The sequence below is a fragment of the Monodelphis domestica genome, chromosome 6, assembly GCF_027887165.1.
Source record: "Monodelphis domestica isolate mMonDom1 chromosome 6, mMonDom1.pri, whole genome shotgun sequence".
NCBI classification, from domain to species: Eukaryota; Metazoa; Chordata; class Mammalia; order Didelphimorphia; family Didelphidae; genus Monodelphis; species Monodelphis domestica.
In genome coordinates this window covers 10,353,757-10,367,354 of record NC_077232.1, presented here as the reverse complement: position 1 = coordinate 10,367,354, position 13,598 = coordinate 10,353,757, and the positions used below count along the sequence as shown (strand labels likewise).

The 13,598-nt window shown below is 51.4% G+C and overlaps 1 protein-coding gene across 1 annotated transcript; it reads right to left on the bottom strand.

Moving 5' to 3' along the window:
• Window positions 1-370: 370 nt before the first annotated feature.
• On the bottom strand, window positions 371-12,220 carry LOC100013196 (solute carrier family 22 member 6-like). Its single transcript, XM_007497734.3, has 10 exons — window positions 11,553-12,220; window positions 10,909-11,012; window positions 9,182-9,336; window positions 8,696-8,864; window positions 7,823-7,946; window positions 7,492-7,607; window positions 4,162-4,376; window positions 3,916-4,024; window positions 1,068-1,271; window positions 371-680 (listed from the first exon to the last, which is right to left on the bottom strand). The coding sequence occupies exons 1-10, from the start codon at window positions 11,925-11,927 to the stop codon at window positions 599-601; spliced, it is 1,653 nt and encodes a 550-aa protein (XP_007497796.1). The 5' UTR covers window positions 11,928-12,220; the 3' UTR covers window positions 371-598.
• Between the last annotated feature and the right edge of the window lie 1,378 nt (window positions 12,221-13,598).

The following is a 13,598-nucleotide window of genomic DNA, read 5'->3' as shown; positions in this document are numbered from 1 at the left end:
CCCCCTTCTCTGGTCTTAAAGGCTCTTTCTTGGGGAGAGAAGAGGCCAGATGAGCATCAGGGAGCAGCTGGAAGGATTGAGGAAGAATTCAGCAGAGACAGGCCTGGCTTAGGGGTGCCTCAGTGGGACCAGGGCCTCTCTCCACAGTTTCAGCTACTCTTGCTCCTCTCGGGCACATTTGTGGCACAGGGTTGGGGCTCATTTTGGGAGAAGCAAAGTTTGGACCAAGAGAGCCAGTGGATGGGATCCTAGCTTAGTCAGTGGAGTGGTGAATGGGAACTCTCTAGGACTCCTCTGGAATTTCCTATTGTCTTTGGAGAGAAGGGACAGGTAGGGACAGGACACCAGAGGGTGGAGCCAGACACACAAACCCAGGCAAATATTTTAATAATGGCGCCCAGGATGGCATCCGGGCAGTGCGGAGGAAGTGGAGCTGGGGGAAGGACAGCCTCAGGGACCTTTTGGTTTTCTCTTCACTCATGATCCAGCCCGGCCCTGTCCTGAAAAGCTTCAGGCTCCATCTGAAATAGTCCCTGTTGCTGGGGAGTAGGGAGAAGAGAGAGGAAGTGGATGGGACTCTCTGACGTCCAAATTCCTGTCATCCTTGGAGCCCATTTTTTCCCAGGGTCTGCAGTGGGATCGTCTGCTCCTCCGCTTCCTCCTTCTTCTTCCTGTGACTCCTACAAGAACAGGGAGAAGGGCGTCATTAGGCTGAGGATAACCATTCTGGGACGGGGGTGACTGACCCACCAGCTCTCTTCTGATTTAGGGAGAAGCTTCCAAGGTTGGGCAAAGGTGGGGGGCTATGCTGCTTCGTCATTTCCTGGCATCCTGGTGCCAAACTCCTTGCTGTGCATCCCCCAGCGAATAAATCAAGACTGCCTGAGAGATGGGAGCTTCCTAGAGGATTCCAGAAGAAATCCAGGGGATTTCTGAGACTCTCAGAAAATACAAACATGGCAACAAGAGATGAATGGTAGCAAGAGGGCAGAGAGAGACCGAAATTTGAAAGGAGCTGCTGGTAGCCCGGGTGTGATCATGGGGAGAGGTGGGCGGCCTTCACTCACCTGGCTTTCAGGTCCTCCACACTTTCTGGCAAAGGCATGTTGAGTGTCTCAGGCAGAAAGAAGGTGACAGCACCACCAGCAATGGGGACAGCTCCATAGATGAGAGAGGGTAAGGCAGGGTAGAGCTCCCCAGTCATATTCACCAGAGGGCTCATGATGCTGCCCACCCGGGCCATCATGCTGCCCACGCCCAGCCCTGTCTGCCTGCAATGCCAAGGGGAGGAGAGAGAGTGAGCCTGAATCTAATCATGGCTGCTTTCCCAGGACACTGAGCAGCTAGGGCAAAGATGCAAAGTATATTACTGACCTGGGTTCAAATTCTGTTTCCTCACTCTTACTTACAAGTTCTGCCTTTTCTACCTTCACATAGCTCTGGCACTGCTCCCACCCTGGTGCAATTTCTGGGCTGTTGCATCTGTCTGACTCAAGTCTTTTCCTATACTTGGCCATCCTCCACTTATCTGCCAACCAAAGTGGTTGTCCTAAAATGCAAGTCTGATCTTGTCACCCACACTGTCTCCCTCAATAAACTCCAGGGGCTTCCTGTCGCCCTTCATTGCCTGGCTTGCTCCGACATTTCTGGGCTTCTTCCACCTTCTGTCCCTTTGGTCTTTCAGCTGTTCCCTGAATGTGACACTCAATGTCTTTTTCCTGGCTGTCCTCCATGCTCAGAAGACTCTCCCTCTTCACTGCTGCCTCCCAGCTTCTTCCTTCAAGACGCCACTCCAATCCTACCATCTTTCCTGGTCCTTCCCCCAGCTGGGATTTTTCTTTTGAGATGCCCTCCAGTTTATGCTGTCTATACCTCTTTTGTCCATAGTCGTTTACATGCTCTCTCCTCCATTAGCCTGGGAGCTCCTTGAAGGCAGTCATTATTTTTGCCTTTCTTGGCTTAGCCTGGCACATAGTAGGCACTTTAGTGAATGTTAGCTGACTTGATTTGTTGGTCACCAAGGGGAACAGCACTGACTTGTGAGTCAGAGTCTAGCTTCAAATCCCAAATCTGATACTTGCCACCAGGGTGACCTTAGAGAGCCTTAGTTTCCCCCTCTAGAAAACCAGGGGATTGGGCTAGAGCTTGGATCCTGTGATCCTGGAAGTCATTTTTCCTCTCTGGAATTCGATTATCCCATTTGTAAAAGGAAAGGCATTGAATGAGGAGATAGCTGAGGTTCCTGGAGACTCAGTCTGGCATGGGGGATCTCTTACGGGATTTAGAGTCGGGAGAGGCTGACGACAATCCAGTTTATCTACTAGCTGTACGACACTGGAAAAGTCCCTTATGCCCTCTGAGCCTACTTCATTTATAAAATCGGAATAATAGTGGTACCTCTAGCACCATGTAGGCTTGTTTCCCAACTTGAAGGGCCATGGCTATTCTGGCCTGGCTGGCTCACCCACACCCACCAGCCACCTTCGTTAGGTTTAATGTTCTTTGGATTACTATTTGGATATTTAGAAAAGGAAGCTGGAAAAAAACCCCAAATGAAGGAAAAGCCACCCAAACAAGCAGTCACTTGAACCCTTTAGGAATCAGGAGCCCCGGGTTCTAGTCCTGCTTCTGTTACCCACTGGCTGTGTGAAATGGGGCTCACATCTTCCCAGACCCCAGCTTCACCTTTTTTATCAGCAAAAGGGCAGGTTGGGAAGACGCTTCTTGACTCCAGGCCCAGTGCTCTATCCACTGTATTACCAAGCTGCCCCCACCAAGCATTTGTTAACCCCCAACTAAGTACTTGGCATGTATTAAGCCCTAGAGATGCAAAGGCAACAGTGAAACAGTTTCGGCCTTCAAGGAGCCCACCATCTGGGCTAGACACAATGTGACTAGATACATATACATAAATTTGTATGGGCTAATATAAAAGTATATATATGAATACATATATGTCTGTAGGTTGATATGTTGCATAAATAGACAAATGAATACAAAGTAGTTTTGCAAGGGAGGATGCTAGCAGTTAAAAGTGAATGGGAAAGACTTGATGGAGAAGATGGTGCTAGGACTCAGCTTTGAAGTTCCAGGAGTTCCAAGTGCCAGCAGAAGGGAGAACATTCTATACTTGGGGAAATTGGGCAGGATAGTTGGACCCCAGAGTGGAAGTGGAGGGCGGTAATGTGTGCCAAGCCTGGAAAGCTAGGAAGGACCCAAGGTGAGAAGAGCTTTAAATCCCCACGGAAGGACTTTTTATTTGATTCCGGAAACAATATTTTGTTTATAGAGTTTATAGAGGAGTTTATAGAGAAGGGGGGGTGATGTGGTCAGACCTCCACTCTAGGAAAATCACTTAGGCAGTGGTGTGGAGAAGGGATTAGAGTGGGGAGAGGTTTGAGGCAGAGGAACCAATTAGGAAGTTAGTACAATAGCCCAGGTGAGATTGATAAACCAACAATGGAGGCAGAAAAGGAACAGTCCAATAGGAAGGAGGAAACCCAAGAGAAGGAGCAGCATGATGAAAAATCAGCACAGATAGGGAGAAAGTGGTCAATGTGCTCTGCTTTCAAGAGGTCAATAAAGTTGCGGATTGAGAAGTGGCCATTAGGGATGCCATCTAAGAGATTGGTGGTGTCGTTGGCAAGCAGATTTAGTAGAGGGCCTTCCTTGCACATGGCGAGCAGTTAATGAACATTTCTTGACCAGAGAACCTCCTCTGGGTCTTGCCCCCACCCTCCAAGGGCAATAGGAGGGTTATCATTTCTCCTTTCGGGGATGGGAGGGACCCCCGTGCCGGGGGATTTGGAAGTTGCTGGGCACTGATTGACCAGGCTGGAGGAGGGCTTTCATTTCCATTTCCCCATCCTTTCCCCATTTCCAGGTCTCTTGCCCAGAAGGGTCCTCGATACTCACCGAATCACCGTGGGATAGAGCTCCCCAGTGTATAGGAAGACACAGTTGAAGGAGGCAGCCAGACAACCCTTCCCCAGGACTGCTAGGGAGGTCCTCATGATTCCCCAGTCTGGGAGGAAAGAGGATGGGATTGGGAAGACACAGTGAGGGCTAAAGAGGGGGACAGAGCCCCTCTCTGGCCCCACCAGGATCCCTGGGCCATGGGGAGAAAGGGGCCAGGACCCCTTCACTTTCCTACCACCTCACCTTTTGGCAGCAATGCATTGACCAAGATGGAAATGCCAGCCAGCAGCAGGGAGGCCATTTGTGCAGGGCGCCGGCCAATGTAGTTAGTGATTAGGAAGTTTATGAGTTTGGCTGGCAAATCCACTGCCCCAAAGATCACTTGGGTTAGGTAGATGTTGGTTCCAAAATACTGCAGGTCCATGACCAGCCCATAGTAGGCAAAACTGGTGGCAAACCTGGGAGACATGGAAAGTGGTTGAGGCTCACAGATCTTGGATTGAGAGCTGAGAGGGACCTTAGTGGTCATTTAGTTCATTTTACAGGTGAGGAAACTGAGGCTCAGTGGGACAGAACAGGATAAGTGGGCAAAGGGTCAGAGGATAGAAGGAGGGAAAGGAAGTGTATAAAATGTAGGAAAGGGGCTGTGGGAAGGTAGCGACTGCAGCCCATGGACATTGGTCTGGAAAGTCTTAGAATGGTCTGAGAGAGGAAAAAAGTCAATTGCAGAGGGAGGTAGGTGTCATAGTAGATAAAGACCTAGGTTTGAAGTCAGGAAGACCTGAGTTCAAATTCAGCCTCAGATACTTACTGGGCAAGTCACTTAAAATTTCTCAGTCTCAGTTTTCTCATCAGTAAAATGAGAATAATAATAGTCTCTAACTCCCCTGGTTGTTGAGAGGGTTAAATGAGAAAATATTTGTGAAGTACTTAGCACAATGCCTGGCACATAGTGGGCACTTAATAAATACTTGTTTCCTTCCTTGTCTCCCATTTTCTATCCCTCACAGTTGAGGGGATTGGAGCAGCAAGTGGTTAATTGTGGGAAATGAGTGAATCACACTGACTCCATCTTGTGACTCAATGCCAGAGTTAACTCCATTTCCTTTCTATTCAATTATGGGTTGAGTCCAATTTCTGCCCTGTGAGTAAACTTTATTTAGTTGTGGGAATTGGGAGAAAATCTTATTGCATTATTTGAACCCATCCCTTCAGAGCTGAGAAACTAAATCACCTGCTGTTTGGAGACCCTTAATCTAGGATTATGCCATTCTGGCTGTATCCAAAGACCAATGTAAGGAATTATCTCATAGCTGTACATCTCAAGCAACTCATATGTCTTATCTGAAAGCCTGCCCTTTACTGGTTAATAGGTTTTTGTTTCCACGTTCCTCTGATTGGTCACAGACACTTGGGAGGAGTGGGTTACCTCTTTTTCTGATTTCTGGGAATTGACTTGTTCACTCTTTCCCTTCCTTTGATTGGTCACAGACACTTGGGAGGAGTGGGTTACCTCTTTTTCTGATTTCTGGGAATTGACTTGTTCACTCTTTCCCTTCCTTTGATTGGTCACAGACACTTGGGAGGAGTGGGTTACCTCTTTTTCTGATTTCTGGGAATTGACTTGTTCACTCTTTTCCTTCCTCTGATTGGTCACAGACACTTGAGGAGTGGGCTACCTCTTTTTCTGATTTCTGGGAATTGACTTGTTCACTCTTTCCCTTCCTTTGATTGGTCACAGACACTTGGGAGGAGTGGGTTACCTCTTTTTCTGATTTCTGGGAATTGACTTGTTCACTCTTTTCCTTCCTCTGATTGGTCACAGACACTTGAGGAGTGGGCTACCTCTTTTTCTGATTTCTGGGAATTGACTTGTTCACTCTTTCCCTTCCTCTGATTGGTCACAGACACTTGAGGAGTGGGTTACCTCTTTTTCTGATTTCTGGGAATTGACTTGTTCACTCTTTTCCTTCCTTTGACTGGTCACAGACACTTGAGGAGTGGGTTACCTCTTTTTCTGATTTCTGAGAATTGACTTGTTCACTCTTTCCCTTCCTCTGATTGGTCACAGACACTTGAGGAGTGGGCTACCTCTTTTTCTGATTTCTGGGAATTGACTTGTTCACTCTTTTCCTTCCTTTGATTGGTCACAGACACTTGAGGAGTGGGCTACCTCTTTTTCTGATTTCTGAGAATTGACTTGTTCACTCTTTCCCTTCCTCTGATTGGTCACAGACACTTGGGAGGAGTGGGCTACCTCTTTTTCTGATTTCTGGGAATTGACTTGTTCACTCTTTTCCTTCCTCTGATTGGTCACAGACACTTGGGAGGAGTGGGCTACCTCTTTTTCTGATTTCTGGGAATTGACTTGTTCACTCTTTTCCTTCCTTTGATTGGTCACAGACACTTGAGGAGTGGGCTACCTCTTTTTCTGATTTCTGAGAATTGACTTGTTCACTCTTTCCCTCTCAACTTGGAAAGTCCCTAATCTTTCATTCAGTTACAACTCAGATTGCCCAGTGCTGCATTGTTTCCTTTTAAATTAGTTAGCCTTATTTGAGGAATTGTTTTTAATGTATAAAAGTCTTATCTCCACCTGTATTTGGGGTCTAGTCCTAAGCTGAGGAAAGGACTTGGTCCCGATTTGTTGAGCAATTGGCATGCATTGTTTATAATAAACTGATATGCTTGGAAGATTGATTTTGTTTTCTCAGTCATTTCACTGGCCACACAGCTAAGTGAAAGAGTAGGAGTCTTTTGGGGATGCGAGGGAGCAGAACCATAGCATGTTAGTGCAGAATGGGCAGCTATGTAATGCACCAGATAGAATGCAAGGCTTGGAGTCAGGAAGATCTGAATTCAATTCCTGCTTCAGGAAAAGAGCCCTAGATAAGTTAGTCTCTTACCCTCACTTGTCAAAGGAAAGGGTCGGACTTGACGTCATCTAAAATCCAGGTCTAATTCTCGGAATCCCCTCATTTTACAGAAAAAAGGAAGTAAGGCCTGAGAATGGATTTGCCTCCCCCATGCAGTGCTTCTCAGTTTTGGGGCTAGGACTGAGCAGAGGAGATGGAGATCATCAGAGTTTTAACTAGCAATTCCAGCAGCCAACTCAAGTAATGGGAAACAAAAAGGCAGTTGTTTGAGAAACAGAGGAATCCATCCAGGGAGGAGCTGACCTGGGGCGTGGCTGTCCGCATCTTACCAGGGAGATTCCTATTTTAATTAATTGCTCTTTCAAACTGGCATCATAGATTTTGTGCCCAGAATGGATCTCAGAAGCCATCTAATGCAACCCCCTCATTTTACAGATGAGGAAATGTCTATGCAATTTAAAGACTGTTGATACTCTGCACTTTGATGTCCTGGGACAAGGCTCTGATTGCCCCATCCTAGTTCTCGTTCTGTGGAAAAACAGCATCATGTATCCCTTCCTTATAGTAATCCTGTTCCTGTCTCTCCTCCTATCTCAGACTGGGATTCCTGCAACAGGTCCATCTGTTTGCCTTCCATTTGTCTCCACCTGGCCATCTCCCTCCCCAGCCCAGTGACTTGGTCCCCCTCAGTGCCTACCACACCAGGGAGAGGCAGCAGAAGAGGCATCTCAGGGTTGGCAAGCGCACCAAGTCCAGGGTGGTGTGTCTGCTCTTGCCTAAGGTCATCTCCTTGTGCAATTTTATTTGGAGCACCTGGTAGAAGGGAATGGGATAGGAGAGCGGCTTCAGGAAGAATTCACCTCTACATGCATGAGACAGGGAGACTGAGGACTGGAGGCACTGGGACCCTGGCAGAGGCAGGACTGGATTCCAAGTGTCCTGCTCTGGTCCCTAGCTTGTGAGCAGAGCCTCTGCTCTGCCAGGTTCCTCGGAAGGATAAGGGATGAGGAGTGGGATGGGCAGCTCACCTCCATGCTTAGTTTTTCCCCTTCTTCTTGCTTCCCATTGATCCAGGCCACCTTCTTCAGAGCCTGGAGAGTAACATCCAGTCTGCCAGTAGAGGCGTGCCATCGTGCAGATTCAATGAAGAACCTGGAGGCAGGAAAGAAAGACCCAGCTTCAAGCTTGAGGGAAGGTGAGAAGGCTGGAACCCTTCCAGCTCCCCAGATAGATTGGCTCCTCGGAGGTTGCCTGAGCACTGGCATGCCAGGCTTTTCTTAGTGGAACCATGGGAAGAGGGAATATGGGCAGTGAATAAAACATCTAATATGGTGGCCCTTGAGCTAAGCTTTGAAGAGAACTAGGGGTTCCTAGAGATGTAGGTGAGGAGGGAGAACACTCCAGGCATGGGCATGGAGGTGGGAAATGGGATATTGATTGAATAGGATAAACAGCAAGAATCAGTTTGTCTAGAACTGTGGTGGCAAACCTAGGGCATGTGTACCAGAGGGGGCACTTAGAACCCTCTCTGTGGGCACGCCTGCCAAACCCCAGCACAGAGTTATCCAGAGCTGTTCCCCTCCCCCTCTTCATATGCACCTGAGGACATCACCCTCCCCTCTAAAAGGTTAGCCATCACTGGTCTAGACCATCGAGTGCATGGGGACTAGGGAGATCATGTGCCGTCAGTCCAACAAGATATGTTGGAGATGAATTGGGAAGGATGTCCAATGCCCCAAAGAGGGATTGTATGTTATCCTGGATGTCCCAGGGACCCCCTGGAGATTATTGAGCAGGAGTGGCAGGTCACCCCTAGCCTTTAGAAGCATCAGTTGGGCAGGTGTGTGGAGGGACTAGAGAGAATCAGGATGGCTGGTTACCAGGCATGGGGGTTCACCTACCAGGAGTACAGGAAGAAGATGAAGAAGGGCAGGGAGACGAGGAGCTGCAGCCAGCGCCAGTGAGGGACAGCATAGGCACAACCTGCCAGGATGAACTGACCCAGGCTGTAGGCATAGCCAATCAGAGCGGCCACAGTGGCCCGGGTATGGATGGGCATCCACTCTGTGTCTGGGGTGGGGAGATGGAGACAGAGATGCAGGCTTAGGAACAGTGGCCCCTGCTCCTGTCCTTCCAGGCATGCATGCCCCCATTCACCCTCCACACAATGAGAGAGGGAGACTGAGGACTGGAGGCCCTGGGACCCTGGCGGGGAACTTCAGGGGGGAGGCTCAGCATGGATTTCCTGGAGTGGAAAGTGGGCCACCCAAGGTCTTTGGGGGTCAAGCCGGCCAGGGAGCCTCAGATGCCCCTGCCTGAATCCAGGCCCTTCTCACCACCCTTCATCCACTCCCCTCCTCCTTCCAGAACTACCTTCTCTCACTCACTCAGTGTGATGGTGTTGAGTGCCATGCCAGCCAGGGCAGTGCCAATCAGGAATCGGAAGACACAGTAGGTGCTGAGGTTGGAAGAGAAGGCACAGCAGGTGCCCGACACAGCTGTCTGCAGATAGACCCAGATCAAGACCTTCCGGCGGCCCAACCTGGGGAGACACAGAGTGGAGGGCATCTCTGGGCCCCCATCTCCCGGGCCCTCCCCTCCCCCAGTCATGGCATCTTGCTCTAAGGTTTCTGAGTCACTCCATCGTAGCTCACTCTCATGATTGGCCCCCTCCATGCTTCAGTGGACACCGAGGCCATCTTCCCGAGCCATCCCCCTCTGCTTCGGTGTGGGCACCCCTTCCCTGTTCCCGCCCTAGAATCAGAATTAAGTCAAGGCCCCGAGAAGGCAGCAGCAGCATTATTTCTCCCGTGGCTGTCGTCAGCATCCCTGTGACCTCTCAGGCCCAGCCCTGCCCAGCCCTCTCCCCTCTCTGAGAGTTCCTGGTCTCCCCTGGAAGAGAGGAAGCTCCCGGAGGCAGACGCTGCCACTCTTCTGTCGGGTTCTGTCTCTTCGTAGGAAGCTTGGCATGTCCCAAGTGCTTAGTAGATGGCTTTTCATTCATTCATTCATTCATTCATTCATTCATTCACTCGCTAAATCATCAACCAGCTGAAGCTCCTGCCGCGTGTGGGCCCAAGCGCTTTGGATGGTTAATAAGTCATTTGTTAAGTCATTAAGATTAAGTGTTGCGAAGTCATTTGACTTCTCTCATCAGGTGTTTCATCTGCAAAATGGGGATGATTTTGACTGCCCGCCCCAAAGGAAAGTACTTTGTAAAGGCTTAAAGGTCTAAAGATGTGCGAACCGTGTTTGTTGTTTCTCAGAACCTCAACTTCCTCATCTGTGCAACGGGGGCAACAATACAATAACACATGCATCGTCTACTGCATTGGGAGGAAAGTACTCTCCTTGAGGGCAAGCACAGTTTCCCTCCAAGTTATGAGGGGAAAAGGACGGACCAGAGACGGTCCTGACCAAGTCACCCATTCCCTTCCCTACTTTTGTGCCAAGCATAGTGTTTGGTTCTCAAGAGGAGCATAATAAATGTTTGTCAGATTGCTCAAGTTGTTTCAGTCCCGACTGGCTCTTCATGACCTTATTTGGGATTCTCTTGGCAAAGATCCTGGAGTGGTTTGCCATTTCCTTCTCTGGCTCATTGAACAGATGAGGAAACTGAGGCAAATGGGATGAAGTGACTTGCCCAGGGTCACTCAGCTAATAAGTGTCTGAGGCTGGATTTGGACTCATGAAGATGAGTCTTCCTGACTCCAGCAGGTCCCACCTAGCTGTCCTCGTCAAATACATTGAATAAATGGATTATGGAATCTCAGGTGAGTTGTTGCTGTAATTATGTTGATTTGGACTAGGTTTGGGATTTCACTGAGGGCTGAGGGACCCTGTGAAGCACTTCATTTCTTCGGGTCTTCCTGACTCGGTCCCTTTGTGCAGTGTTAGTAAGCTAATAATTGTGATCGGCAACAGTGACAGGTCAAGTCCTGTTCTCAGGGACTTGGGGTCTCCTTGAGGCCAATGCAGTGAAAAGAGGAGGGGCCTGGCCAGGCCTTGGGGGGGCCCTCAGATCCCTTCTCCAGCCTTCCCTCTGGGCTGCCCCAGAACTGAAGCCTCCTGCCTCTCCCCTGGCCCCGGAGCCCCATCCTGCCCCACGACTCACCTGTCCGCTAGGTTCCCAAACAGAGAAGCCCCGACGAGCACTCCCAGCATGTACAGGGACTGGCCCAGTTGGCGCAGGACCCTGTGACTGCACACCAAGTCCCACTGCCAAGGAAAGAGGGTGTCAGGCTGGGGCTGGCAGGCCGCTTGCTCCATCCCCCTCCTCCGGGCAATGGCAGGACAGGGAGAGGAATACCAAGAGGAAAAGGCAGAGCAGAGGGGAATCCTGATGGAGAGGCAGAGACAGCCCTTCCCTCTCCCCCAGCCCTCTCTCGGCCACCCCAAACCCATCTCCTCCAGCGTCCTGCCTCTACTGTCTCTTCCTTCCCTTCCCCTGTTCTCCCTCCCTCCTGCTCTCCGTCCCTACGTCCCTTCCTTCCTCCTCAGCTCTCTCAGTTTCCCCCTTCCTGGTCTCTTCCCCATCCCCACGGCCAGCCCTGTCTCCTTCCCTCCCGTATCCCTTCTCCCATCGAATTCTCTTGTTCCTGAGAACTCTTGTCCAAGGAAGGCAGGAATCTGCCGTCCTCCGTCCTGCCTTTGGTCTTCCTGGCTCCTCTTCCCTCAAGTAGGGAAACTGAGTCAGCAAGGCTTCTCCTGGAGAGGAGATCAGGCTTGCCCCCGAGCCCTCCGAGGCTCACCTCTTACCTCGGTCACAATGGTGGCGGGGAAGGTGCTGTGGTCATAGAGCCAGCCGTCCAAGCAGGCCTCGGTGGCGCCAGTCCTGTTGAGCCCCGTGCCATTGGGCCAGGGCGGCCCCCTTTGGGGGCTGCTAAAGCGGCGACACGACTCAGGCTTGCCCTGTGCGTCCCGGGGCAGCCATGCCCACAGCTCCTCCGCGCTGTGCTCACTCAGGTTGGCGCTGGGAGGCGGGCGGCAGTGATGGGCAGGGATGGCAGCTGAGAAGTTCTGTATGGTGTTGTGGGAGGCCATCAGAAGCATGGGGAGGACCACCAGGGTGAACTGGGCCCACTGGAAGCGGCCCACCCCTCCCACCTGCTGGAGGAGGTCATTGAAGGCCATGAAGACGGAGGGAGTCGAGGGGCCACGGCTGCTCTTCCGGACTCCGCAGTCGGTCTGTTCTCTGCCCTTCCTCCTCCTCCTGCCTGCCCTCCTGGACCGGGGGTGACGGGGGCCTGCCTGGGCCCGAGGAGCCTCTCCTTCCCATGCCTGGGCCCGAGGAGCCTCTCCTTCCCAGAACTCGGGCTGTCCAGCCTCCCCCGTGCCTTTTATTCCGGGTCTGGCCTTTCAGAGTTAAACTGTGACCCGAGGCAGAGAGAATGATTGCTGAGCAAACTTGTCTCACACCAGTTTTCCTTGTGGGTCAAAAGGGAGCGGCCCTTGGATGCTGGGCACTGGGAGAGGCCCGGCACCCCCACTTCCCCCAGGAGGGAGCCTCAGGCCGGAGCAGCCCAGGGAGAGGAAGGCAGTGACCCCCCAAACCCCTCCCAAAGGGGCTCGGCCGGCTCAGAGCGCCCCAGGACAAGGGCATCCCCGAAGGCCAGAGCTAGGACAGGGGTGCCAGAGCGGCTGCCTGGGGGACCCGAACACCCACATCGTGCAATCCGGGAAGGGCCTTCGGACCTGGAGCAGAATGTTCCGATTTGGGAGAGAACCTAGAACAGATGGTTAGAGATGGGAACCCAGAACGCTGAATGTCCGAGCTGGAAGAGGCTTTGGAACGTAGGACATGGAAGGTCAGGAAGGGACCTTGGAATGGAGGATGTCACCGCTCGGGGGGATGTCAGAGGCTCCCTAATGGAACCCCTGAGGACAGTTAGCTGGAGTGAGGGACAAAGCCGGGGCCGGGCCATCTCCTCGCCCGGGTTCCTATTCTTCCCACTCCCGATGCTGCTCCCTGAATTCTTGCCACTTGACTCCAGGCCTGAGCCCTGCCCCCTTCAGCCTTGAGAGGATCTCTGTGGGTGTCCCAATTCCTGACCATTTGTCGACATTCTGGGCCACCGGCCGGCTCCGGACTCTCTTGGGGCTCCTGACAGGGTGCCAGGGGGCTGACCCACTTCTCGTCCTGGTCCTCCGCTGCTGTTCTTAAGTAAACATCCCATCCGGGCCCTAGGTGCCAAATCAGAGGAATCCTCATGGGCGCTGCTGCCAGGGCCTTCTGCTCTTTCTCAGAGAAGTTCCAGAGCCTCTGCAGGGAAGACCAGCAAGCCGATCATTAAATGGTGCTGCCCGGCTGGAGACGAGGAGGGCTGGTTAACGTGGAAGCTTTACCGACCGCTTTGAGACGTGAGATTCAGGTTTGTTCATGAACCAACCCCAAGGTGGCCCCGGCAAGAGTTAGTCTGGCCCCCAAACCTTATAAAATGGGGCCTCAAACTCTTGCCTCTCAAGCCCTCCTCCATCTCCATCGAGCCTGAGCAGCCCCGAGTTCCTCACTCTAAGCCACGGTCCCATGAATGATTCTCTGGCAAATATAAAAGAACTGGCCGTGCCCTGCCTCATTTCATAAGTCCCTGAAGTTGGATTTGAACTCGGGTCTTCCTGACTTCTCTCTTCTGAATCACCTAAGAGGCAGCTAAATGGGGTAATGGATACATCGAGGTACATGCCAGAATCTGACCTCAGACCACCCTGGGCAAATCACCTAACCTCTGTTGGCTTCAGGTTCCTCAACTGTAAAATGGGAAGAATAATAGCACCTCTCTCCCAGAATTATTACAAAGGTCAAAT